General features: G+C 42.1%; 1 protein-coding gene and 1 long non-coding RNA gene across 6 annotated transcripts in view; one reads left to right on the top strand and one right to left on the bottom strand.

Annotated features, from left to right (window-relative positions):
- Nucleotides 1-24,790, bottom strand: part of LOC311302302 (uncharacterized protein) — a 79,631-nt gene extending 54,841 nt beyond the window's left edge. For 2 of the 5 annotated variants that reach the window (XM_084428077.1, XM_084428079.1), the window contains exons 1-2: nt 22,792-24,790; nt 20,814-21,125 (exon numbers count right to left, since the gene is read on the bottom strand). In XM_084428077.1, the coding sequence (XP_084284203.1) occupies nt 20,814-21,125; nt 22,792-22,852 (373 nt within the window). In that variant the 5' untranslated portion in view covers nt 22,853-24,790. Of the gene's footprint in view, nt 1-15,732; nt 16,960-17,070; nt 17,152-17,296; nt 17,464-20,152; nt 20,246-20,365; nt 20,717-20,813; nt 21,126-22,791 lie in introns of those variants that run through there. The other 3 variants (XM_084428078.1, XM_084428080.1, XR_014629555.1) reach the window with 3 other exon arrangements.
- On the top strand, nt 17,899-20,041 carry LOC311302547. Its single transcript, XR_014629586.1, has 2 exons — nt 17,899-18,258; nt 19,632-20,041. It is a non-coding gene; the product is annotated as an uncharacterized lncRNA (long non-coding RNA).
- Nucleotides 24,791-25,152: the final 362 nt, after the last annotated feature.

The raw sequence follows: 25,152 nt of genomic DNA, 5'->3' as shown, positions 1-25,152 counted from the left end.
GCGCACTTCCTCTCCAGAATACTAATCACACACACCTGCACGTCATCAGCTCATCAGTCACTCACTGCATTTAAACCCCGCTCTCACCATCACTCACTGTCCGGTATCGTTTGCATCAAGACACTAAAACTTATGCTTACCTCCAGGACTCCACTACTACTTACCTGTTCCATGGTCTCGTCTCCCAGTCTTCCAGTCTTCCTCGTGGGTCTTCGTCTTCAGTGTTCTCCTGTGTTCACCTGTGTCATCCCTGGTTCCGGTAATCTCCGTCTGTACTCCATCTGGAAAAGAGAAACATACTGAGTCATTCCTGTCGACCACTTCGGGACTATTCAAGATCCACTCACCTTCATCTGCACTGTCTTTACCTCTGCTGGTTGTAAATAAACACTCATCTTACCTCATCCGTGTGTCTGTTCCCCCTGTGTTGTAACAGAATACCGGACCAACAACAGCACACGCCAGCATGAGCACTACAGATCCGTTTGAAAACATCGCAGATGATCTTCGTCAGGCACTTCCCCCGATTCTACCCACACCATCGCATGCTGCCACTTCCGCGAACACGAGCACTTCTTCACCACCGGTTATCGCCAGTCCCATGGCCCGACCAGCGCCCTTCACAGGATCGGCGGAGGATTGCAACGGATTCATCTTGCAATGTTCACTGGTCTGGGAGATGCAACCGCATTTATATCCGACCGACAGCTCCAAGGTGGCATTTGTAATTTCACAAATGCATGGTAAGGCGCTCCGTTGGGCTGAATCTCTCTGGTCACAGAAAAGTGACATTGTACAGACTATTTCCAGTTTCTTCACTCACTTCAAAGAAGTGTTCGGAACACCCACCTGTGATTCATCGGTTAGTGAACAACTGTATCAGTTGAAGCAGAATACTATGTCTGTGAGTGATTATGCTTTACAATTCCGTACTTTAGCTGCTGCAAGTGGATGGAACGAACAAGCTCTGATCACCACTTATCGTCAAGGGTTAAATCCTCGAGTGCGGTTGCATCTCGCTGCATACGAGGATTCCATCGGGCTCGAACGTTTCATCCAACTCTCCACACGCTTCGCCACTCGTATGCAGTCGTGTCTCGAAGAGCACCCAGACCAGTCATTCGCTCCCTATTTCCTCCGCCGTCCTGAATCCATCAGCCCTCCAGAACCAGTCACCGAGCCTATGCAGGTGGATAATGCCCGGCTATCCCGTATTGAACGTCATAGACGCATGACACTTCATCTATGTCTATATTGTGGCTCCGCTGAACATTACATCACCAAGTGTCCAATCCGTCCTCCTCGTCCCTTGGTGAGTGCAATAGTTCCATCCATCGAGAAAATGACTCCTCTCACAACTCTAGTTGAACTTATTACTGCTGATTTTGTCCTTCCAGTCCGCGCTTTACTCGACTCAGGCTCTGCAGGCAATTTCATCTCCGGCGCCCTCTGCCGTCAACTCAAGCTCAAGTTCACAGCCACGAAATCCATCTACCAGATCAACTCGATAACTGGTAAACCACTCAGTCGGAGACGGGTGAGTCTAAGTGCTGGACCTGTACAACTTCAAGTAGGAGCTTTACATGTGGAACATCTTCATTTACTGGTTCTGGAGGAATCCACCGCTGATGTGATTCTGGGGCGCCCGTGGTTAGAGCTGCACAACCCCATCATCTCCTGGAGGACAGGAGAGATCCTGAAGTGGGGCCAATGCTGTTTCCCGAGTTGTTTTCCTGCACTTCCGATTCAACGTTCCAAAAGACTACCACTTTGCTCCACTTCCATCGAAAGCCCAGTGGAGAAACACTCCGTGGATATACCCCCATGTTATGCCCACTTCAGTGATGTCTTCTGTCCCCAGCGAGCCTCCAAGCTACCTCCTCATCGGCCATGGGACTGTGCCATCGATCTGCTTCAGGGTGAGCCAGTGCCCAAAGGTAAGATTTACCCGCTGTCACTGCCGGAGGAGAAGGCCATGGAGGAATACATCAAGGAAGCACTGGAACAGGGTTACATCCGTCCGTCTACGTCCCCTGCTGCGTCCAGTTTCTTTTTTGTGGCAAAGAAGGACGGAGGCTTGCGGCCCTGTATTGATTACCGTGCACTCAACCGTATCACTGTCAAGTTCCGCTACCCCCTTCCTCTCGTCCCAGCTGCACTGGAACATCTCCGAGGTGCCACTGTTTTCTCCAAGTTGGACCTCCGCAGCGCTTACAACCTCATTCGGATACGTGAGGGGGACGAATGGAAGACCGCCTTTGTGACCCCTACTGGACACTATGAGTATCTCGTCATGCCTTATGGATTGGCCAACGCCCCCTCCGTATTCCAGGATTTCATCCATGAAGTGCTCCGGGAGTTCCTCCACAAGTCAGTTCTGGTCTATATTGATGACATCCTGATTTACTCCCGGAGCATGGCAGAACATCGCCACCACGTTGCGGAGGTCCTGAAACGCCTGAGGGATTTCCAGCTGTTCCTGAAAGCCGAGAAGTGTTCCTTCCATCAACCCTCAGTGCAGTTCCTTGGATACAACATCGATAGCAGTGGCATCCGGATGGACGAGGGGAAGGTGGATGCCATTCGCGGCTGGCCAATACCCACTACCATTAAAGAACTTCAACGATTCCTCGGATTCTCCAATTTCTACCGCCGTTTCATCCAGAACTACAGTACCATCTCCAGTCCTCTTACTCACCTCCTACGCAACAAGCCCAAGTCTCTGTCCTGGACACCTACTGCCACCCACGCCTTTGAGACCCTCAAGAAAGCCTTCTCTTCTGCTCCTCTTTTGATTCATCCAGATCCAGAGAAGCCCTTCGTCGTGGAAGTCGACGCTTCAACCACAGGAGTGGGAGCGATTTTATCGCAGCAGCAGGGGACTCCAAGTAGACTTCATCCATGCGCCTTCTTCTCCCGCAAACTCAACCCGGCGGAAGTCAATTACGACATCGGCAACAGGGAGCTGTTAGCCGTCAAGCTGGCTCTTGAGGAGTGGAGACATTGGTTGGAGGGCGCACAACATCCGTTCGTGGTGTTAACGGATCACAAGAATCTACAGTATCTCAGAGATGCCAGGAGGCTTAATCCACAACAGGCAAGATGGGCATTGTTCTTCACTCGATTTAACTTTACTATCTCCTACGTCCCTGGTTCCAAGAATGTCAAGGCTGACGCCTTATCCCGTCTTCATAGTCCGGAGGAAACTACGGAAGAGTCTGAGACCATCCTGCCCGAAAGTCTGTTTGTAAGTCCCATCACTTGGTCTGAGGAAACCTTGCCCTCCTCCAATGTCTCCACCAACGCTCCGCCGGGTTGCCCACCAGGATTGACCTACATCTCCCGAACTCGGCGCATTCCCCTCATCCATACTTCCCACACGTCACTGGGCACTGGCCACCCAGGGGTCAATGAGACCCTCTCGCTGCTAAAAGAACGCTTCTGGTGGCCAAACATGACAGCGGACGTCAGAAGGTACGTGAGAGGTTGTAAGGAGTGCGCCGTCTCGAAGAGTCCTCGCCATCTACCATCTGGCAAACTACTGCCTCTGCCCGTTCCCAACAGACCCTGGTCACACCTAGGAGTTGATTTCATAACAGACTTACCTGCTTCTGATAACTGTACCTGCATCCTAGTAATCATTGATAGATTCTCCAAGTCATGTCGTCTACTTCCCCTGAGAGGACTCCCCACTGCCATACAAACTGCCGAACTGATGTTTAATCACATCTTCCGAGTCTATGGAATTCCAGAAGACATCGTATCCGACAGAGGACCGCAGTTCATCTCCAGGGTATGGAAAGCGTTCTTCTCACTCCTAGGTGTGACCGTTAGCCTCTCCTCTGGTTACCATCCGCAGTCGAACGGGCAGACAGAACGGAAGATTCAAGAGATCGGACGTTTCCTCCGTACCTTCTGTCATGGCCACCAGGACTCTTGGAACCAGTTCCTGGGATGGGCCGAGTACGCACAGAACTCGTTACGCCAACCTACCACTGGACTTACTCCATTCCAGTGCGTGCTCGGCTACCAACCTCCATTGTTTCCCTGGACGGGAGAGCCATCTGATGTTCCTGCAGTAGATTACTGGTTCCGAGAGAGTGAGAGGGTCTGGGACTCAGCGCACCACCACCTGCAACGCGCATTGCGCAGACGCAGAATGACAGCCGACCTTTACCGCTCTAACACTCCTTCGTATCAACCAGGTCAGAAGGTTTGGCTGTCCACCAGGGACATCAGGTTACGTCTGCCTTGCCGGAAGCTGAGTCCCAGGTTCATTGGCCCCTTTACCATCACGAAGCAGATCAACCCTGTCTCTTATCAGCTACAGTTACCACCCCAATACAGAATTCATCCTACCTTCCATGTCTCCCTGTTGAAACCTCACTATCCCTCTGTTTCTGTTCCCTCAGAGTCTGGCGTAGCGGAGGAGCCTCCCCCTCCACTCATCCTAGAAGACGGAGCTACCTACCAGGTTCAGGACATCTTGGACTCCCGGCGTCGTGGTGGTCTTCTAGAATACCTCGTGGACTGGGAGGGCTACGGTCCCGAGGAACGTTCATGGGTACCCAGAAATGATATACTTGATCCCAACCTGCTCGAGCAATTCCATGCCACTCATCCGGAAAGACCCGCACCCCGGGGAAGAGGCCGACCGCCACGACGTCGGGGTCCTCGGCCCTCAGGAGCGGGCCGTGGAGGGGGGGGTAATGTTACAATCACGCCAGACTCCACCCTCACTCAATCACGGCGCACTTCCTCTCCAGAATACTAATCACACACACCTGCACGTCATCAGCTCATCAGTCACTCACTGCATTTAAACCCCGCTCTCACCATCACTCACTGTCCGGTATCGTTTGCATCAAGACACTAAAACTTATGCTTACCTCCAGGACTCCACTACTACTTACCTGTTCCATGGTCTCGTCTCCCAGTCTTCCAGTCTTCCTCGTGGGTCTTCGTCTTCAGTGTTCTCCTGTGTTCACCTGTGTCATCCCTGGTTCCGGTAATCTCCGTCTGTACTCCATCTGGAAAAGAGAAACATACTGAGTCATTCCTGTCGACCACTTCGGGACTATTCAAGATCCACTCACCTTCATCTGCACTGTCTTTACCTCTGCTGGTTGTAAATAAACACTCATCTTACCTCATCCGTGTGTCTGTTCCCCCTGTGTTGTAACACAAAGCTGGAGCACTAAATGATATTCAAAGTCTGATTTCACGCTTTTAACATTAAATAAAGCACATAAACATTAGCCTACTAGAGATTATCATTGCCAGTTTGCCACACTTTGTGTTTGATGTTCCAGCGCGACGTCGCAGAAAAATAGAAACCGTTTCTAAATTAGAAATGTCGCGTGTCGCCATCACGTCTGGTCAGGACAAACTCTGATTAACATGGAAAAGATACATTTTATCGCGTGTTGCGGTGTCGCGTCGCGTGTAGTTAGATAGGACACGGTGTTAGGCAATTTTAATCGGACAATTTGACCGGAGATATTTAATTTTGTCGGACATTTGATTTTTTTTTCGGACAACGGAAACCCTGGTGTATTTATGTTTCATTTTTCCAAAAATATTTATTTTTAAAGTGACATTTTTTATTTATTTATATTTAATTTACTTCCAAAAGTTTATGTAGTGATAATATGATGGGCTTGTGTTCATAAATAATACTAATAATAATAATAATAAAAAACAAAAATAAAAATAAAAATAAAAAATCCAACCAAAGTAGTGCAATGTCAGTGCTGGTCCCAAGTCCGGATAAATGGTGAGGGTTTTTACTCACTTATGGTGCACTTTGTCACAGTCACCAGCTAGTCACCACCTCCTCACTACATTTCCCATCATCCTCTCTGGCCCTCACCTGCATGCACTTACCTGACTCCTTACCTGCACGATACCTACCTGAACAACTTGTCTTCAGTCATCTGCTTCCTTCATCCGTCTTCAGTCATTGCCTCGATCTCCATTTCAGAACAGACATCTATCCTGAACACTGTATTCATCAGTTACTCTCCTGCTTCCATCACTGCGATCACATACCTCTGCAAATAAACCTGTTGATTACTTTACCTGTGTGAATCCTTTACCTGTGTGAAAAAATAAATCAGTGTTTACAACATTTATAATAAGTGCACCATATATGGTATAAATACTTAGAAATATAACATATGTGTATATATATGTTATAACATTTCATAATCCATAAGCATTTCACAGTTTCTATGTACACTAATTGTATAAAGCAATTCTGCCAGTACACCATAAGTTATAAAAATGAACTAGATCAATGTGATTAATGCCATTCATAGTTTCCATCCTTATGTTGTGTCTCCCTCTAGTGGGCAAGCAACATTTATTTATTATACGTGTTTTAAAAACTTATGAAAATAACATATAATTATAAAATATATAGAAATATAACATTTATAACATTTGATTTTTTTTGAAATTTTTACTTTTATTTTATTTTATAATATAAATGTATTTTATTTTTTTCATTGGTTAATGTTACTAAATCATTATAATTAGTTTACTAGATCAATGTGATTAATGCCATTCATAATTTCCATCCTTATATTGTGTCTCCCTCTAGTGGGCAAGCAACATTTATTTATCATACATGTTGTAAACACTTATGAAAATATATATATTTTTAAATATAACATTCATGCATTTATAACATCTAGAATTTTTTGAATTTTGCACATTTATTTTATAATTTTATAACGTTTTAGTGTTTAAAACTAGTGAGGCCTCGTTCAAAAATGTCATAAGCTGACAGGGGTCAAAAGGTCAAAAAAGGGTCACGCGTCCGTAAGGAGACAGAATGTTGTAGGACCCTGAGATTCTAGGTTTTAGTGGTTTTGGAGGGGTCTGGTCCTGGTTTTGAGTGGTTTGGGTTAGGTTTTAGTGGTTTTGGAGGGGTCTGGTCCTGGTTTTGAGTGGTTTGGGTTAGGTTTTAGTGGTTTTAGTGGTTTTGGAGGGGTCTGGTCCTGGTTTTGAGTGGTTTGGGTTAGGTTTTAGTGGTTTTAGTGGTTTTGGAGGGGTCTGGTCCTGGTTTTGAGTGGTTTGGGTGGTTTGGGTTAGGTTTTAGTGGTTTTGGAGGGGTCTGGTCCTGGTTTTGAGTGGTTTGGGTTAGGTTTTAGTGGTTTTAGTGGTTTTGGAGGGGTCTGGTCCTGGTTTTGAGTGGTTTGGGTTAGGTTTTAGTGGTTTTGGAGGGTTCTGGTCCTGGTTTTGGGTGGTTTGGGTTAGGTTTAAGTGGTTTTAGTGGTTTTGGAGGGGTCTGGTCCTGGTTTTGAGTGGTTTGGGTTAGGTTTTAGTGGTTTTGGAGGGTTCTGGTCCTGGTTTTGGGTGGTTTGGGTTAGGTTTAAGTGGTTTTGGAGGGGTCTGGTCCTGGTTTTGAGTGGTTTGGGTTAGGTTTAAGTGGTTTTAGTGGTTTTGGAGGGGTCTGGTCCTGGTTTTGAGTGGTTTGGGTTAGGTTTTAGTGGTTTTGGAGGGTTCTGGTCCTGGTTTTGGGTGGTTTGGGTTAGGTTTAAGTGGTTTTGGAGGGGTCTGGTCCTGGTTTTGAGTGGTTTTGGGTGGTTTGGGTTAGGTTTCAGTGGTTTTGGAGGGGTCTGGTCCTGGTTTTGAGTGGTTTGGGTTAGGTTTTAGTGGTTTTGGAGGGGTCTGGTCCTGGTTTTGAGTGGTTTTGGGTGGCTTGGGTTAGGTTTTAGTGGTTTTGGAGGGGTCTGGTCCTGGTTTGGAGTGGTTTTGGGTGGTTTGAAGATATTGAGATATTGATATCTGGCCGAATTAGAATTATATGATTGTATGATAAATATCTAAAAGTTGTTGCCGATCATAAGCGATCAACGAGTGACAATGTAGAAGCAGCAAAGTCAATAAAAACATAACAAGTAATGCAATGGGTAGACGGCAAATCACACCGGCGCCACCTTCAACCTTCATGATTTATATATTTATATAATGATGTTGATGTTCAAAGACAAGTAGCATAGAGAAATACTAGGGTGACCATATTTTAGTTTTCAGAAAACAGGACGGGGGCGTGGTTGATGGGCGGGGCGTGGTTTGGGGAGGTGTGGTTAAGGGGTGGGGGCGTGAAAAAATACTTGACAAATGCATCCACAACCTTGCAACTATGTTATTGTACTTTAATACATAAAGTAATACATCCTTTCCATTCAATGTTTGGCCCGCAACAATAGAATACTATAAAAAAAAAAAAGTTTAGCTTTTAACACCTTTTACATGACACTATTCAAATAAAAAATCTACTACACTATTTCAGTAAAACTGAAAAAGTATTTCAATCCTTGATGTTCTCTTGTAGCCTATACTTTCTTTCTTGAATTTACATTTGGGCATTTTTTTTTTTTTTTTTTCGCTGTTAGCTACTTACATCTTATCCCGCACTTGAGCGTAAACTGAAGCGTTGAGTCACGCTGCTAAAATTCTGTGCACGTAAAGTCCGCCTACTTTGATTTGATTGGTCATTTTAAATATTCTGACATTGAGGAGCAGTGACAGACCAGTGAGGCTGAGATGAACACACACACACACACACACACACGCCTCTGTATTCTGACGTGCTCTGCTTGCCGCTGCGGATTGAGGAACGCGCTGATTAACAAGACGGGGCGAAGGAGAAACTGGTTTCATGTTTTGTGTGCAAAGGCCATCATGTATTTAAAGTACACGCTTAATGGCCCAATGAAAAATAATGAAAACCAGGACATTTTCATCACTTTATAAAAAACAGACAGGACGGCCAGGACAGGACGTGAAAACAGGACATGTCCTGGGAAAACAGGACGTTTGGTCACCCTAGTAGTGAAATACAGTTTCTGTCGTGTTTTATTTGGCATTTTGTAAAATCCCATTGATTTCTGTTGGATGACTCATTGCTCGTTGATATTACTGTGTTACCGGAAATGGAAAAGACGCTTCAGACTCACAAATATCGAGCGGAAGTTTATACGCGGTCGTGAGGTATCTGAGAAAATAGTTCCACTACAGCAAATAACACGGATTGAAATCATACATTGCGTTGATATATTTGTTTTTAATCATCAACGAACACCACTAACCACTCGGTGAGTTGCACAGTTTTGAAAACGAACGTTAAGGTTGTTTTAAGGACATGTTAGTGCCCATAGACAGCCACTCTGAAGCGCTCAAAGGCGATTCTAGACGAGTCAAAGAGTCGAGACAGGACCCATCGTCAACATTTCTGTGTCCACCACTCTAGTTTATCCAAAACAAACCAGAAAACAGACTCAACGTGCTAAATACCGGAATTATCCTTTAAGTAATGGGGGAATGTAGTGTTTGTGTATTAGTCAGGAGATGGCGCTGTAGTCCACATGTTGTCACCTATAAAAGGTGTAGAGTAAGAGCTGAAGTGTGTTGTACATGCTGACCATTATGTAACATCTGGCACTGTTGGATTGCTTTAGGATTTTAATAAATCTATAAGAACTGAGAACTTTCTTGGCCTCATGCTTACCAGGATTTAAACATTACAACATCAGCAATTGCTGGTATACTGGAAATCTCTGAACACATCTAGTGTGTGTAATCAGAAATGTCCTGTATCTGATCATCTCTGTGCATCTCAAGTGTGTGGACGTGTACGGGGTTTTCACACACCTTAAGTTTCACTGAAATGTCCAATTAAAACCATATTGGGGACAAATGTGGGCAAAATAAATATATATATATATATATATATATAAAATGTCCTTAATCTGAGCGGTACAAGACTTGGCTACTTTTCCTAAGTTTGCCACCTGAACACACACAAGAAAATATTGACTCGATTCTACAATGCTAAGTGGGTAAAAAAAAAAAAAAAAACTCCTTAATCTCGCCTTCGTGGACAGAAATGGGAAACCCATAGGAATGAATGGGGAAAACTGTAATTCAGAGCATTTTTATTTTATTTTTTTGTCAAAAAAAAAAAAGAAAAATCAATAATAATCCAAAACAATGCATATCATACATACACACAAATGAAGGGGTGATCCTGTACAACATTCTCAATGTGGCAAACACTCACACTCATACACACACACACACTCAATACAACTCGCGCAGTTTTCTCAAGCCCTAACTCAGCCCTGGCCCGACAACATCTGCAATTTATCAGCCGGAACCTGACCCGACCCGACCCGACCCGACCCGACCCGAGACCAACATCAATATCACTGTAAGCTCTCTCTGATTCACGCCGTCTCTGCTACACGCACACGCACACACACACACACACACACACACACACACGCTACTAAGAGGTAACATTTTATTGTAGGCCTAAAACATAACTACCACCACCGACAATTATGCCCACAGATATTAATACAGACTGTCCATTACAGAGAAGCATAAGCATGCAGTGGAGAATATTATATAGCCACATGTGATCCAGCAGTGAATAAAGATTTACGGCCGACCTTTTTTTGATGTTAAGTAACTTTACTGAAGAACAACGTTTCAAAGAACTCTTCGCCAACTGGCTAACGTTAAATAATAATAAAAATATAATAAATAAAAGACTCTGTTGAACTGAGTCGGCTACATGTACGTTGGTCATCATTCGCTGTTTATTGGTGAGTGTTGTGAAGAAGAAGAACAGCATCCACTGTTGAAGGCTTCAGGCTCAGTGTTTGTTGTGGTGATCAAATCAAAACTCTTTCAAAATGCAGCTTTTCCTGAAGCATTGGGAACTTTCAGTAACTCCCCACGCTCCAACTTCTCCCTGATGCTCTGCATGCTCAACTGTCTCCTGATGCATTGCACTCGCGTAATCGCATATTGCGTTGCATATTTATAATATTATCAATATAACAATATTTCATACAGTAGCCTGCGCTCTGCACGTATATTATGAGCATGATGAAAGGAGAGAAGCTAAATGAGCCCGAGTCCGACCCGAGCCCGATCTGTAAAAATAATAATAATAATGTCCCGACTGCTCCCAATAAGTGACAAAATAACGCCAACATTTTCCTATTTCCATGTTGTGATTTGTATAGTCACAGCGTGTTCAAATAACAAGGTCACATGAGACACAGCCTCTTCTAACCGTACACACACTGGGAACTATATTCTCAGAAGGTGAAGCACTGCTACTTCTGCGGAGGGATTGAATCAGATATTCAGTGTAGGACTGAAAATAATCCAAGATATCTGAAACGAACAAAGACATTTGCTTTACTGTTTTCCACCCCTCTTTCTCCCACAAGGAGCATTTGTAGTTCCTAAAGGCACAGAGGGGCTGATAGTGATCAAGGCCTGTAGGCCAAGATGTGTGTACTTCGGGGTCGATGACCTGTCACATCTTTAGTGCGGTGGGGGGAGATGTGATTATCTGATTGGCCAGCTTGAATGTCTCTCATTTGGGTTAAAGTCACATGGTCAGGAAAGGATAAAACAAGATTGCAGCTGTTGCTCTGTCTCTCTTCTTTTCTGGGTCCCTTTCTTGGGTCTCTCTCTCTCTCTACTCTTTCTCTCTCTCTCTCTCTCTCTCTCTCTCTACCTCCTCTTTCCTTTTACTCTCTAAACACACACTCTCTCTCTCTACTCTCTCTACACTCTCTCTCTCTACACACTATCTATCTCTCTCTACCTCCTCTTTCCTCTAACTCTCTACACTCTCTCTCTCTCTCTCTCTCTCTCTCTACACACACTCTCTCTCTCTACACACTCTCTCTCTCTCTACCTCCTCTTTCCTCTAACTCTCTCTTCTCTCTCAATTCAATTCAATTCAATTCAGAAAGCTTTATTGGCATGACAAAAAAGTACATTTTGTATTGCCAAAGCATCACAACAACATAGAAAATGATTTAGAACATTTAGTACACAAAATTATAATAATAGTTAAATTAAATAAAGATAGTATTATATATATTATCTTGGCTAGTTATTGCAAAAATAATAATACAGATAACAAAAAGCAATAATAATAGTGTAAACAAAGATTAATAAATAAAATAAAAAGGATTATATTGCAGAAATCATGTATATAAAAAACAAAAATAAACAAACACTGAACTTGAACATCATATATGTGTGTAGGTGTGATGGGATGGGTTAGGCTGTGTGTGTGTGTGTGTGTGTGTGTGTGTGTGTGTGTGTGTGTGTGTGTGTGTGTGTGTGTGTGTGTGTGTGTGTGTGTGTGTGTGTTAGGCTGTGTGTGTGTGTGTGTGTGTGTGTGTGTGTGTGTGTGTGTGTGTGTGTGTGTGTGTGTGTGTGTGATGGGGTGTGTTAGGCTGTGAGTGAGTGTGTGTGTATTGGGCGTTTGCTGCTCTGCTCGTCCCTCAGGATGTGGAGAGATGCTACTAGTCTTGCTGCTAAATTGGAGCATTTGGCTTCTTCGCCAAGGATGAATCTGAGTTTTTGGGTTGGGTTACAGGTGTTAAATTGGGGAAATATCTTATTAATTTTGGGGTAATATTGGTCTCTGATGTGTTCATATTTTGGGCATTCTGTGAGGAAGTGCAGCTCGGTCTCCGGCACTCCCAGAATGCAGTGCGTGCAGAGTCTGTCCTCCCGGGAGAGCCAGGTCTGTCTGCGCCGGCCCGTCTCGATGGCCAGGCTGTGCTCGCTGAGTCTCTCTCTCACACACACACACACACACACACACACACACACACACACACACACACACACACACACACTCTATGGCCAGGCTGTGCTCGCTGAGTCTCTCTCTCACACACACACACACACACACACACACACACACACACACACTCTATGGCCAGGCTGTGCTCGCTGAGTCTCTCTCTCACACACACACACACACACACACACACACACACACACACTCACTCGATGGCCAGGCTGTGCTCGCTGAGTCTCTCTCTCACACACACACACACACACACACACACACACACACACACACACACACACACACACACACACACACACACACACACACACACACACACTCACTCTATGGCCAGGCTGTGCTCGCTGAGTCTGTACATCGTCAGGGTTTTCCTGAGCTTCACATCACTCACTGTGCTCAGGTAGCTCGCAACAGTGTACTCTCGATTTAGTGCCGAATAACATTCCAGTTTGTGTTGGTTTTGAATGGTGTTCGTCCAATGGGTGATGTACTTGTCTTGTTCTGTGTTGATAATTTGTGCAGGCCGAATGTGTGTGAGTGTGTGTGTGTTGAGGCGAGCTGATCTCTGTAGGAGAGAGCTCAGTCAGTCTCAGCACCAGCTGGCACAGGGGACTCCTCGCTACGCTCAGCTCTTGGTGTTTGAGGGCTCTGTAATGGTATGTGTTGGGGTCGCTTGTTTTCAGGTGTTTCCAGAATTTGATGGCTCTTTTTTGGATGTTTAGGAGGAGAGGGTATTGGCCTAATTCTGCCCTGCATCCGTTGTTTGGTGTTTTTCTTTGGACTTTGAGTATTCTTTTACAGAAATCTAATTGTAGGGTTTCAATCGGATGTTTTTCCCAATTTAAAAAATCAAATTTTATAGAAGGACCCCACACTTCACTGCCATATAGAACAATTGGTTAAATTACTGATTTGAAAAGTTTGAGCCAAATTTGGATTGGGATGTCAATTTTGAAGGCCCTTTGAGCTTTCTCTTTGAGTTCATTCACAGCCAAAGTAAAGTTACCAGTTGGAGTTATTTTCAGGCCGAGGTAGGTATATGCTTTGGTGCTCTCAATGGTTCTGTGTGAGAGTGTGAATGTGTGTGTTGGTCCCTGAGATCTGGAGCGTTTCTGGAACATCATGACTCTAGTCTTCTGGAGGTTGACGGTCAGGGCCCAGGACTGACAGTAATCCTCCAGCAGATCCAGGCTGTCCTGAAGCCCCTCTTTAGTGGGCGACAGGAGGACCAGGTCGTCTGCGTAGAGAAGACACTTGATCTCTGTGTCGTGGAGAGTGAGACCTTGAAAGGGAGCATGTTCTAATGTATTGGCCAATTGGTTGATGTAGATGTTGAAGAGGGTGGGGCTTAAACTGCAGCCCTGTCTCACTCCGCCCCCCTGGGGGAAAAATTCGGTTCTTTGGTTTCCAATTTTGACAGCACATTGGCTGGCTGTGTACATCGATTTGATCAAATCATAGAATTTCCCCCCTACTCCACTGTCGATAAGCTTTAGGTATAATCCTTCGTGCCAGATTGAATCAAATGCTTTCTTGAAATCAACGAAACAAGCAAAAATTTGTTCTTCGTTTTGATGTACATATTTGTCAATTAGTGTTTGTAATGTAAAAATGTGATCGGATGTGCGACATTTTGGGAGAAAGCCAGTTTGGGATTTACTCAAGGCATTGTGCTTCATAAGGAAGTGTAAAAGTCTGGCGTTTAAGATGCTGCAGAGAACCTTCCCCAGGTTACTGTTCACACAGATGCCTCGGTAGTTGTTGGGGTCTAGTTTGTCTCCGCTCTTGTGGATGGGGCTGATGAGGCCCTTGTTCCAGATCTCAGGGAAGAACCCGACACACAGAACATCATTGAACAGTTTTAGCATGGCCAGTCTGAAGCTTTGGTCTGTGTGTTTCAGCATCTCGTTCAGGATGCTGTCTACACCACAGGCTTTCTTGGACTCAAGGACTCCTAATTTTTCTTCCAATTCGGTCTCTCTCTCTCTCTCTCTCTCTCTCTCTCTCTCTCTCTCTCTCTACACACACACACTACAATACAATATCATCTCTCTCTACAGCAACACTCTTCCACATATTAAGCTGTTGTAACTGCGCTTATTTCCGTCGCTGGTATAAGTGGCAGTGGGTGGTAATAGACAAGAAATGTGCAGTTTTCTACCATCTTGCTGACAACGTTTCTTTAGTCATTCGGCAGTCTTGCAGACTGAACCCCTGCAGGAAATCCACCCTTACAGGCTATTCTTAGCATTACTCTTAGTTTCACGTCTGTATTTTAGCAGTTTCCTGCATGCCATTAAACTCTAGAAGTAAAATCTTGAAATTATTAGTGATAAAATTGGTTTGTTACTGAAAAGGTTTCCACTATCCATGACTCCTGAATTATAAAACAGATTTTAAAAGTATTGTAAAGTAATTATTAGCATCAGCTTGGTCAAATAAACCTGCATTTGCACATGAGCATCTGTAAAGCAGATATTAACTGTCTTCAGGGAGTTTCTACACATGGATTATAACGTTCTGCTTTACTCTCTCCAGCCTTGAGAAATATATCAGATCCAGACTCCTTTATCAACACTACAAATGCTCTGGAAGATCTGGGATGTATTTCTCAAGCACCACTGATTTAACTTCCGCCTCCCTGAACTTCTGGACCACTTTGCTAAAACACTTGAACGAGTCGTTTTCGACCAACTATCTACATTTCTCACACAGAACATCCTCCTGGACAACAACCAGTCTGGCTTCAGAAGCGCCACTAAACTGAGACGGCCCTGCTCTCGGTTATTGAAGCTCTGAGACTGGCAAGAGGAGCCTCCGAATCCTCAGTTCTCCTCTTGCTGGATCTGTCTGCTGCTTACAGTTAACCACCAAGAAGAGCATCTCAGGAACAGTGCTTCAAGTCTGACCTCTCAGTGGGTCCTTCAGGGTGTCGTGAGGTGTTTAAGACCCAATATCTAGCTCTCGGTTATTGAAGCGGCTTCTCAACTACAACTCGCTTCAGTGGACTTACAGATACATTACCAGCTCATGAAGGGGAATTAACATATTCCTAACAAACATCTCAGGAAAGGAGACTTATTAAACACAACTGCAGAGGTTTATTAAGACAATTATAGCAATCATTCAAAATGAAAAAAGATGCTAAAAACAGGAATGAACAGACGAGATCCAAGAATCCTCAAATCAGCTCCATCACACAGAACAGAGAGAGGTTATACAGTCTGAGTCTGTCCATTACTGTATTAACCCTTTCACTCAAACGTTTAAAATATTCTGGCTGACCCCCCAGCGTGAGTTTTTCAAGGTGACCGTTATTTAGAACGTGTCACTTTAAGGTTTCCATGGCGTCATTGCTTGTCACGTGACACACCGCAGCAACAACAGAGCTGAATGAATGATGATCTGCTTTTATGCCATTTTTCCTTTTTTATTCAAAATATTCACAAATTTGTTAGATATGGCATGAAATATCTGATATTCCGATTGTCAAATATATGCAAGTGGAAGTGTTGTGTTGTTTAAACACCTTTATAACGATCGCGTTAGTTGAGCTGTATGCGCGATGGGCGCCGCCATCTTAGTTTGTGCCGCAGACGCAGGTCAGAGAATCGGATCTGTTGGATTTACAACACGTGAATTCATCCACTTCTCCCGAAATACATAAAAGTAAGTGGCTGGTGAACTGGGAGAAGAATAGAGTAAACTTTAAAGTTACTTACACAATGTGTATCTGATATGAATAAAACGTGTCTAATTATAATCGAAAGGATTATTATTGCCTCTTCCTTTGACATCAGTGTGTATTTTACAAACTCTAAATGTATTGTTTTTTTAGTACTTATATGTCTGAAACCTAAAACAAACATTATGTGGATGAAAACGCGCGAGAGCACATTTGAATTTAGCAGTTGATCACGTCATGCACTGACTGTTCTAATCACACCGGTGTGATCGTACGTGCGAAAGGGTTAATATTATATTTAAAGCAGTTTACATATGAAGTGCAAGAGAATGACTTTCAACACTGTAGGCAAATATATCCATAACATCCATATAAATGAAAATAAATCTGGCTTTTTATATGTAAAAAAAACCCAAACACATTTTAATCTAAACTTGATTATGTCACTATAAGTGCTCAGAGTTTTTTCTCTGTTTTCTGAGAAGAAGAAAATAAAACAATGACCAATCCTCTGTAAGTTTCTGCTATTGTAAATATTGCTGCAGATTGGCTCTAAACTCATCAGTATTTTATTCTAATATTGTCGGCATCTCTATTTCCTCTGGGTGCTTCGAGTCCTTCCTCCCTGCAAAATAAAAGCATTGACTGACCTCTCGTATGTGTTTTTATCATGATTGCAGATTGTTCCAGATCAGATGAGTGTGAATCATCAGATTGTGTGCGGCTCAAAACTCACCAGCTCTTCTTGCACAGATGATCTGAAGAAGAATCACAGTAGGAGCAGCAAACACTGCCATCTCAACAATAATCACAATCACTGCAGGAAACATGAGAGGAAGAAGAGAAACTGTACATGACTGAAGTCAAGGGTATTCAACTATCAACAGTTATTGATGAAGCATTTACAGACTGACTGATAGTTTAATGTTATAAAGCTGTCAGTATAAATGAACGTGTCGTACCTCTGTATAATGATCCAGCAGTCACACTGACTTCAGTTTCTGATGCTGTATCAGCTGGATCTGTGGATCACGTCTGTTAGTTCAGTTCAACACATAATGCCACATATACACAACATCATCATCACATAATACTGGAGCTTCACATCACAGAAATGATGAATATGTGCACGAGTCTGTCATCTATTATCCTCTTACTTCACTCTCAAGCTGTCAGGAGGAGAATGTCAGTAGTTGAGAAGAGACTGTACTGTATTACTGTATTACTGTATTACTGTGTTACTGTATAATTTATTCCTGGTTTATATGAGAGTGAAACACAGTTGAGCTTCTGCAAATAAACCTTCAGCTTGAATGAAGGACATAAGCCTTATAATTCCTAAAGCCGACCTCCTACATGGGTCATACTAGGCTTTAATACACTCGTCTGATTTATGCAATATATCATGTATGACCCATGTAGGAGGCCAATATTGGGGATTATAAGGATTGTTATGCAGTTTATGACTTTGACCACTAATATTTTACAACTCCAAAACGTATGAAGCCATCAGAAAGAGTAGAGCATCATCAGTGGCGTAAAAGCATCAGCATCAGTGTGCAAAAGGGCATGGTCATTTTATATTTATGTTGTTATTATAGTTTTACATTGTTCCATTCAAGTGTTGAGTTTGCCGAGTGGGCGGGGTTTGAATCGGAAGTCTCGCGAGTTCTGTGAGAATGACGCGAGATCTCACACACGCGGCAATAGAGGAAAGAAAGAAGAGATGTGGTGCGCGACGAGTTGTTATTGTGAGCAAACGAGACGAGTTAAGGTGCATCAGAAAGCCATAAAGTTATAGATCGATAATATAGCTGGTGAGCAGTTTGGTATTTCATATGTGATGGGCAGCTGATGTTGTGTGATCGCTCCTGAGGTTGTTGGATTTCTGTGGGGAATACTCGCACGTGCGTCATTGCAGACTGTAAGTGATTATCTTATATTTATTTTGTCTAATAATCATTGTTTGATATTCTGTTTAATGCATCAATAAGATCTTTATTCAGTTATAAAAGAACAGCTGCTATATTATACATGTATCACAAGTTTGTGATGTCTCTCACGTTCAATCACGTGAAGTGATAATGACGCAGCATTTTTATTGTAAGAGTTGTAACAGAAACTAATTGAGTTCAGGCGCGGATTTATGGGTGGGCCTGGGTGGGCACGTGCCCACCCAGATTGACCGGTGGCCCACCCAATCAGATTAATAAAAACAAATTACATTTTTAATTTTAATAATAATAATAATAATTAATTAATACATAATTTCATTTCAATAGTTTCCTGAGGACATTTGTGTACAGTAGCTACGAAAAATAGCTACAAAAGAAAAATATTATGTCGGCATATCACGCAACACCGCTCTCCGTGCGCGCATTGACTTAACGTTGTGATAGTCTACATGCGAGTCGCGTAACAGACAGATGAGGTTTAAAGCAGCCGGGGGCTGACTGACATGAGTACAAGGCATAGGCCTATTTAAATTCACTACCGAAGCACCGATCTGCTTCTATAGTTGGCATATTTATAAGGCGTGTACAGGCCTAATTTGCCAGGGTCGATATTGTCCACACCACTTTTTAAAACATCTCGCGGCACGAATGTACTAATTCTACAAATAAATAAAACATCTCCAGTTAACTGGCAGAGCATTCATTTCGTTCGTTTTTTAAATAAGAGACGATCTAGCGCTGAAATGTGTTTTTTTTTTTTTTTAAATCAAGTGATCAAAGTGCTCGTTGCCGCTGCGATCAGTGGCGCGGATATAGTGTTTTCTCGTGTGGCTAGCGCAAAGTTAGGCAAGGCAAGGCAAGGCAAGTTTATTTATATAGCACATTTCATACACAATGGCAATTCAAAGTGCTTTACATAGAAGAAATTAAAATAATAAAAAGAAATAAGAATAATTAAAACAGTTTAGAAAAATACAAAATAAAATACAGTACAAACAGTCGGACGAACATTGGCACAGTGCTCATTTAGTAAATGCATAGCTAAACAGATGTGTTTTGAGTCTGGATTTGAATGTGACTACAGTAGGAGCACATCTGATCTCCTCTGGAAGCTGGTTCCAGCTGCGGCTGGCATAATAGCTAAAAGCGGACTCGCCATGCTTAGAGTGAACCCTTGGTATTTCTAGCTGATATGATCCTAATGATCTGAGTGATCTGTTGGTTACGCCACTGGTCGTGTATATAAGCTTAAAAAACCGAGGCCCCTCCGTATATTCACCAGGCCCACCCATTAATGACGTTCTGTATCCGCCACTGATTGAGTTTGTTTGTTTTATTATAGAACCACACACACGTTTATCTACATTTGTCCAGCTGACCAAATCACACAAACCCATCACACAAACACACACTTGAACATCCGGCACACGAAGCTACAGGCCCTTTTGAGCATCATCATATTAACCCTATCAGGACCAGACGGCATCGCATCTGAGGACCGACGTTTCTGCACCCTTCTTCCCTTAAGTGGACTTCCTCTGGAATACTTGGGACTTCTTGAAACTGAGTACACTTACTTATTTCCACCACTTAGTTGCCCTCTCTTAATATAATTGTATCTTTGAATATAACCACATTGTTTTTATTGTTTGTTTATTTTACGTAGGCCTACGCTGTTTATTGTGATATTTACATTTGGTTGACATTGTGAGAAAATGAATATCAATCAATCAATACAGTGAGTGAATTTGATCTTTGTCTCTGGCTTCTTCAGTTTTCTCCTAGTTACTGGACATTAATTGTGTATTAATACTCTAAGGTGATTTAGAACCGTAATAGCAATCAGTGCATTCTACAGCCTTCAATACAATCAGCATCATCATCATCATCATCATCATCATCATCATCATGTACCTCGTGTAGAAGGACTCACTGCTGTCGTTGAATCAGCTGGAGCTGTAAAGGACGAATGTTTGTTCAGATGATTCATACTGTACAAAAGCATCATTATATTTGAACTAGTTAAAACACAGGATGACTTTTAACACTGATTCATGAGACTCATTCATTTCTCACCTGAATACTTGACAGTGTATCTGACTGAGGTCTCGAGTTGATCTCTGCGAGTAAGCTGACATCTCCACTCTCTGTTGTCATCTTCATTCAGGAGTGTTGTAGTCAGAGTGATGATACAGTGATCTGATGATGATGATGATGATAATATCTGATATCTGGAGTCTGTCTTCAGATCAACACCAGCCTGATTCACCCACAACAGCTCAACTCCCACATAACGGACCCAATAATCACAGGAGAATTCATCATATGAGTACAACTGACAGGAGAGAGTCACAGAGCGGCCTGGACTGATCTCAATCTGTGAGGATGATGAAGATGAAGATGATGATGATGATGGAGACACTGAAACTGAACACAAGACACAAATCACAGACTCTTCAATCATCATCCGAGTTTAAAGGGAGAATCTGTCCTTTTTAAATTGAGCACATAATCATAAACTTACCATGAAGAACATGCAGAAGAACATCAGCATCAGGTCCTTGTTGTTCTCCATTCACATATTGTCTGCAGGTGTATAATCCATAATCTTCTCCTGTGACGTTCTTGATGTTCAGAGAGCAGTCAGACTCCAGACTCAGTCTCTCATGTCTCTCTGAGTCTTTATTCTTTATCCCTCCAGTAATCAGTTCAACTAACCTTGAATATCCATTCTCGTAGGTCCATGTAGTTGATTTGCAGTCAGAAAGAGCTTTATTACAGGACAGAGAGATATTTTCACCAGAACTGATGAACACACGATCCACTCCACTGGTTCCTGAAACACAGTATATCTCAGTGATCATTATGATATATATTAATAAATGAAACATAAAACACACCAGCACAAAAAGCAGAAGTTTTAAATCATAGTATTTTTCCTGACTTAAAGCAAACAACACACTCTCCAGAATAAACTATTAGTCTTTATCAGAGAGCTGTTCAAATCACTGACACACTCTTAATATGAAGATAATTCTTCATCATCAGATGCAGGCGCGCTGGAAGCTGTTTCATGGAGGGGGGGCTGGGGGCTGGGTTGGAAAATATGTGACGTCATTATGTTGTGGCCAACGACAAGACATGAAATTTCTCTGTACTGTATGTGTTGTAGCCATTAAAGAAAACATTTAGTTTCATATTTATGTTTAAATATTATAGGCTAATGTTATTTTTTAATTTAATCGATGTTGATTATGAAAGTGAGCATATGCAGCATGAGAAAGATAAAGATACATCATGAGATGCAATATGACTGGAGACATGGAGTGGGTAAGACATGATTTTTACCACTTCATTGAGTTTTGTTTTGTAGAAAGACAATTTTTTAGAAGATTTTCGTTTTGTATAAATTGTATCTTAATTTTGATCAATGTTTTATTAACCAATTGCCTGTAGCCTATTTAATAAATAAGACGCAAATATATAGCAGACAATGTAATAAGGCACCGGCATGATCACTTGCATTGCACGTGAACTGGAGGGCGCCGAAACTCAGCTTGTGCATCACAGATTTGAGAAATATGCTATAGGCTATAGTATCTATAAGCTTGAAAAGTCTACTTTTAAACGAAACTATTCAAAACGAAAAGAAATGCATGGGCTACTCTCTGATTATATCATATGAAATGTGTATTTCACATGCATTTCTCTCTGGCGTTCATGGCGAGTCCACATCGCCAACTCCATCTTTGCAGCGACACAGAAAACACCAGTTTATTAATAAACAATTAAATGTCTCCTTGCTATTTTGGACACATTCATACTTTTGACGGTTCTTTGTGGCAAGCTTAATGCGTGCGGCCGTGCGCCTGAGTGCGGCTATATTATGTACACGCTCATTATCCTGTATATAGCCTATTAAATTAATATAAAGGGGCGATTTGTCCACTGATGGCTTAAATGAACAACTACTAAAAAAACTTTAGTCGGAGGCAGCCCTTATTCCACATATTTTGGTACCAGCAGGCTATTCTGGGTTGAGCGAGCGACCCTGAGCGGAATGAGCGAGCGGAGCGGAATATTCAGAAATGCGCTCTCCACTCACGTGCTCTGAACGTAACAAAGCATGACAAATTCAAACTTTATTTCATTTTCTCCGTAGCTTGAACACTCGCTTAATTAGGCATAAGAGAGTTAGTTAACGCTGTCCATTTATTTATTTTTATTTCACGTTTTTAAAGTACAATATTATATTAGTCCACTGCCAGCCCCCCACTTGGGGGTGCTGATGCTATGACGAGGGGGCTTCCCGCGCTACTGATCAGATGTTTGAGTGACACTATGTCCAGTATCAGGAATAATACAGTATGATCTGTGTGTATCAATACACAACTCTGAGATCACAACGTGAATGTGTGCAAGAATAAACTGAGCATGTTCAAATGAACTCTTTCCAGACTAATTCCACTAAATGTCTTTAGAGAAAATACAGATTTCTTTACCTGTGAGAAGTGAAGAGAGAATGATCAGTCCCAGCACACACAGATCACACTTATCAGCCATTTTCTGTTTCTGTCAGTCTTCTTCTTCATTATATATAGTTACAGCTCCTCCTTTAAACATCATCAGCTCCTCCTGTGGTTATTCACTTCCTCTCATCTGACCAACCAAGTGTTTACATCCGTTGCTATATAGTGACATATATAGACTGTGTATTTTAACACTGGGGATTTTGCTCTGTGGGTTTTAATGTTCTTGACTCTGAGTGACACTCAACAGCACCCTCATCAGTCTAAACGCTTCCCTCCTAAGCGTCAGAGACCCTGGGCCTAAGATAATGCTGGACCCTGCGCCTCAGAAGCAATCCTGATCATCCAGGAAGGAAGAGGGGAGGCTTAAAGATTTGGCTTAAAGAAAGGCTGTTTTCGTCATTGGCTTGCTTATTTGGGGGAATTTAATTTAATATTCAACAATAATATCGATCTGCCTGCATTGACACCATTATATGAGAACTGAACTGAGCTGGACGATGACGTCGCAGTCTTCTCCAGAGCGGCTATGTATATAAATGAACTAAATTAATAACTTTTTTACCACAAAAATGAACCATCACTGAACTTAAGCTGGACTGTGATGCTATTTTCTTTTGGAAACAAACTTTGTTGCATTATTTTCCTGTTATCACTGTAAAGCTGCTTGAAATAATCTGTATTGTAAAAAGCGCTACAAATGTATTTTTCATTATTGCTCATATAGCAAGTGCTCGATTCTACACCAGCTCGAAATAACGAGGAAAAACTGTCCAAATAAAGACTTTTCCACTTAGACTAAAACCCTATTCGCACTGGATTAGTATCATCTGAGGACCACATGTGATTTAGAAATTACCCACTTAGACTAAGTTCCACTTAGAAGAGAGCAAGAGCCGTGAGTTCCCGTTCAAAAAAGAAAAAAAAATGTATTAAAGCTAAAATAGTTGGACAACAATCAATTAAAACTGGAAGTGAACAATCAAATCAGTTATTGGTTGAATGAAACAAGAAAATGAACAATCGTTGCGGGGTCTGAGGCTTCCACAGTTCCAACACACAGATGGACGGACGGACGGACGGACGGACGCGCACACGCACCACTTGAAACACAGACCAAACAGAGAATGAATGTGAGGGATGCACTTATAAAGCAAACAAAACCGAGGATCATTAACCCTCTGGGGTCCTTCGTTTAACAGTCACACTCAGGACCTTCGGGTCCAAATGGACCCGGAGGGCGGGATTAATATATATTATATAAAAAAATCTTTTTTTTTTTTTTTACTTGTTTTTTATAATATTTTTTCTTTTCTTTTTTGGTGTTTTGAGATAATTTTTAGGGCCGGGACTCGATTAAAAAAATTAATCTAATTAATTAGAGGCTTTGTAATTAATTAATCGAAATTAATCGCATTTTAATTGCATATAAATTAGGGCTGTCAATCAATTAAAAATAATTGTGTTGAACATGTTATTGAAATAATGTTCAAATGTTCAAAGGGTGAGCATTGAAATAATTGTGCCTAGCAAATAATCAATACAATACAATTGAACATTATTAAATTATTGAACATTATTAAATTATACATTTGATATTAAACATTAAATTAAAAACATTATTTACACTTACTTTACAGGTTTTTAACATTACTTCGAAAATGCTGAAATTTAAAGTTTGAGATGTTTTTCATCTGTTTTAGAAAGTATTTTTAGACTTTTGTTTTTTCAGAATAAAACTTGTTTTACAATCTTGAGCATGTGTTATATTTTTATTAAATGTGTTTAATTAAGCCATTGCTGCAAGTAATTTGACAGTTAACAATATTTTAGTGTACAGTTAATCACAAATTCAGTCAGCATTGTCATGACTCATTATCCCATGATGAAAGGTAATACGGTGAAACAACGTCACGATATCAACGTTGATTCAATTTGCAAAACCGAAGCATAATTCATCATTGGTTCAACAACGTCGACACACAATCTTTATTCACCCATACTGAAAGAAGAGACGGTGAAACAACGTCACGAAATCAACAATGAAACAACGTCACGATTTCAACGTTGATTCGTTTTGCACAATCGAAACATAATCCAACATTGATTCGACCTTGGTCCCTTACGTTCACCGGTGAATCAACGTTGAAATGCCAGCTGTTTTTTATAAGTAAATGTTCCAATCAATGATCCAGGCAGCGCCAGCGCGTTCTCGTCTCCCTCCTTCATTTTACAGTCGAATTGTTGCTAGAACGGCTCCAGGTTCAAAGGTCAATACGGAATAGATTAATCTGCGTTATTTTTTTTAACGCGTTATTTTGTCTCAGATTAATT

Source organism: Rutilus rutilus (assembly GCF_951802725.1).
Source record: "Rutilus rutilus genome assembly, chromosome: 1".
Classification (NCBI taxonomy): Eukaryota; Metazoa; Chordata; class Actinopteri; order Cypriniformes; family Leuciscidae; genus Rutilus; species Rutilus rutilus.
This window is presented reverse-complemented; position numbering and strand designations above follow the sequence as displayed.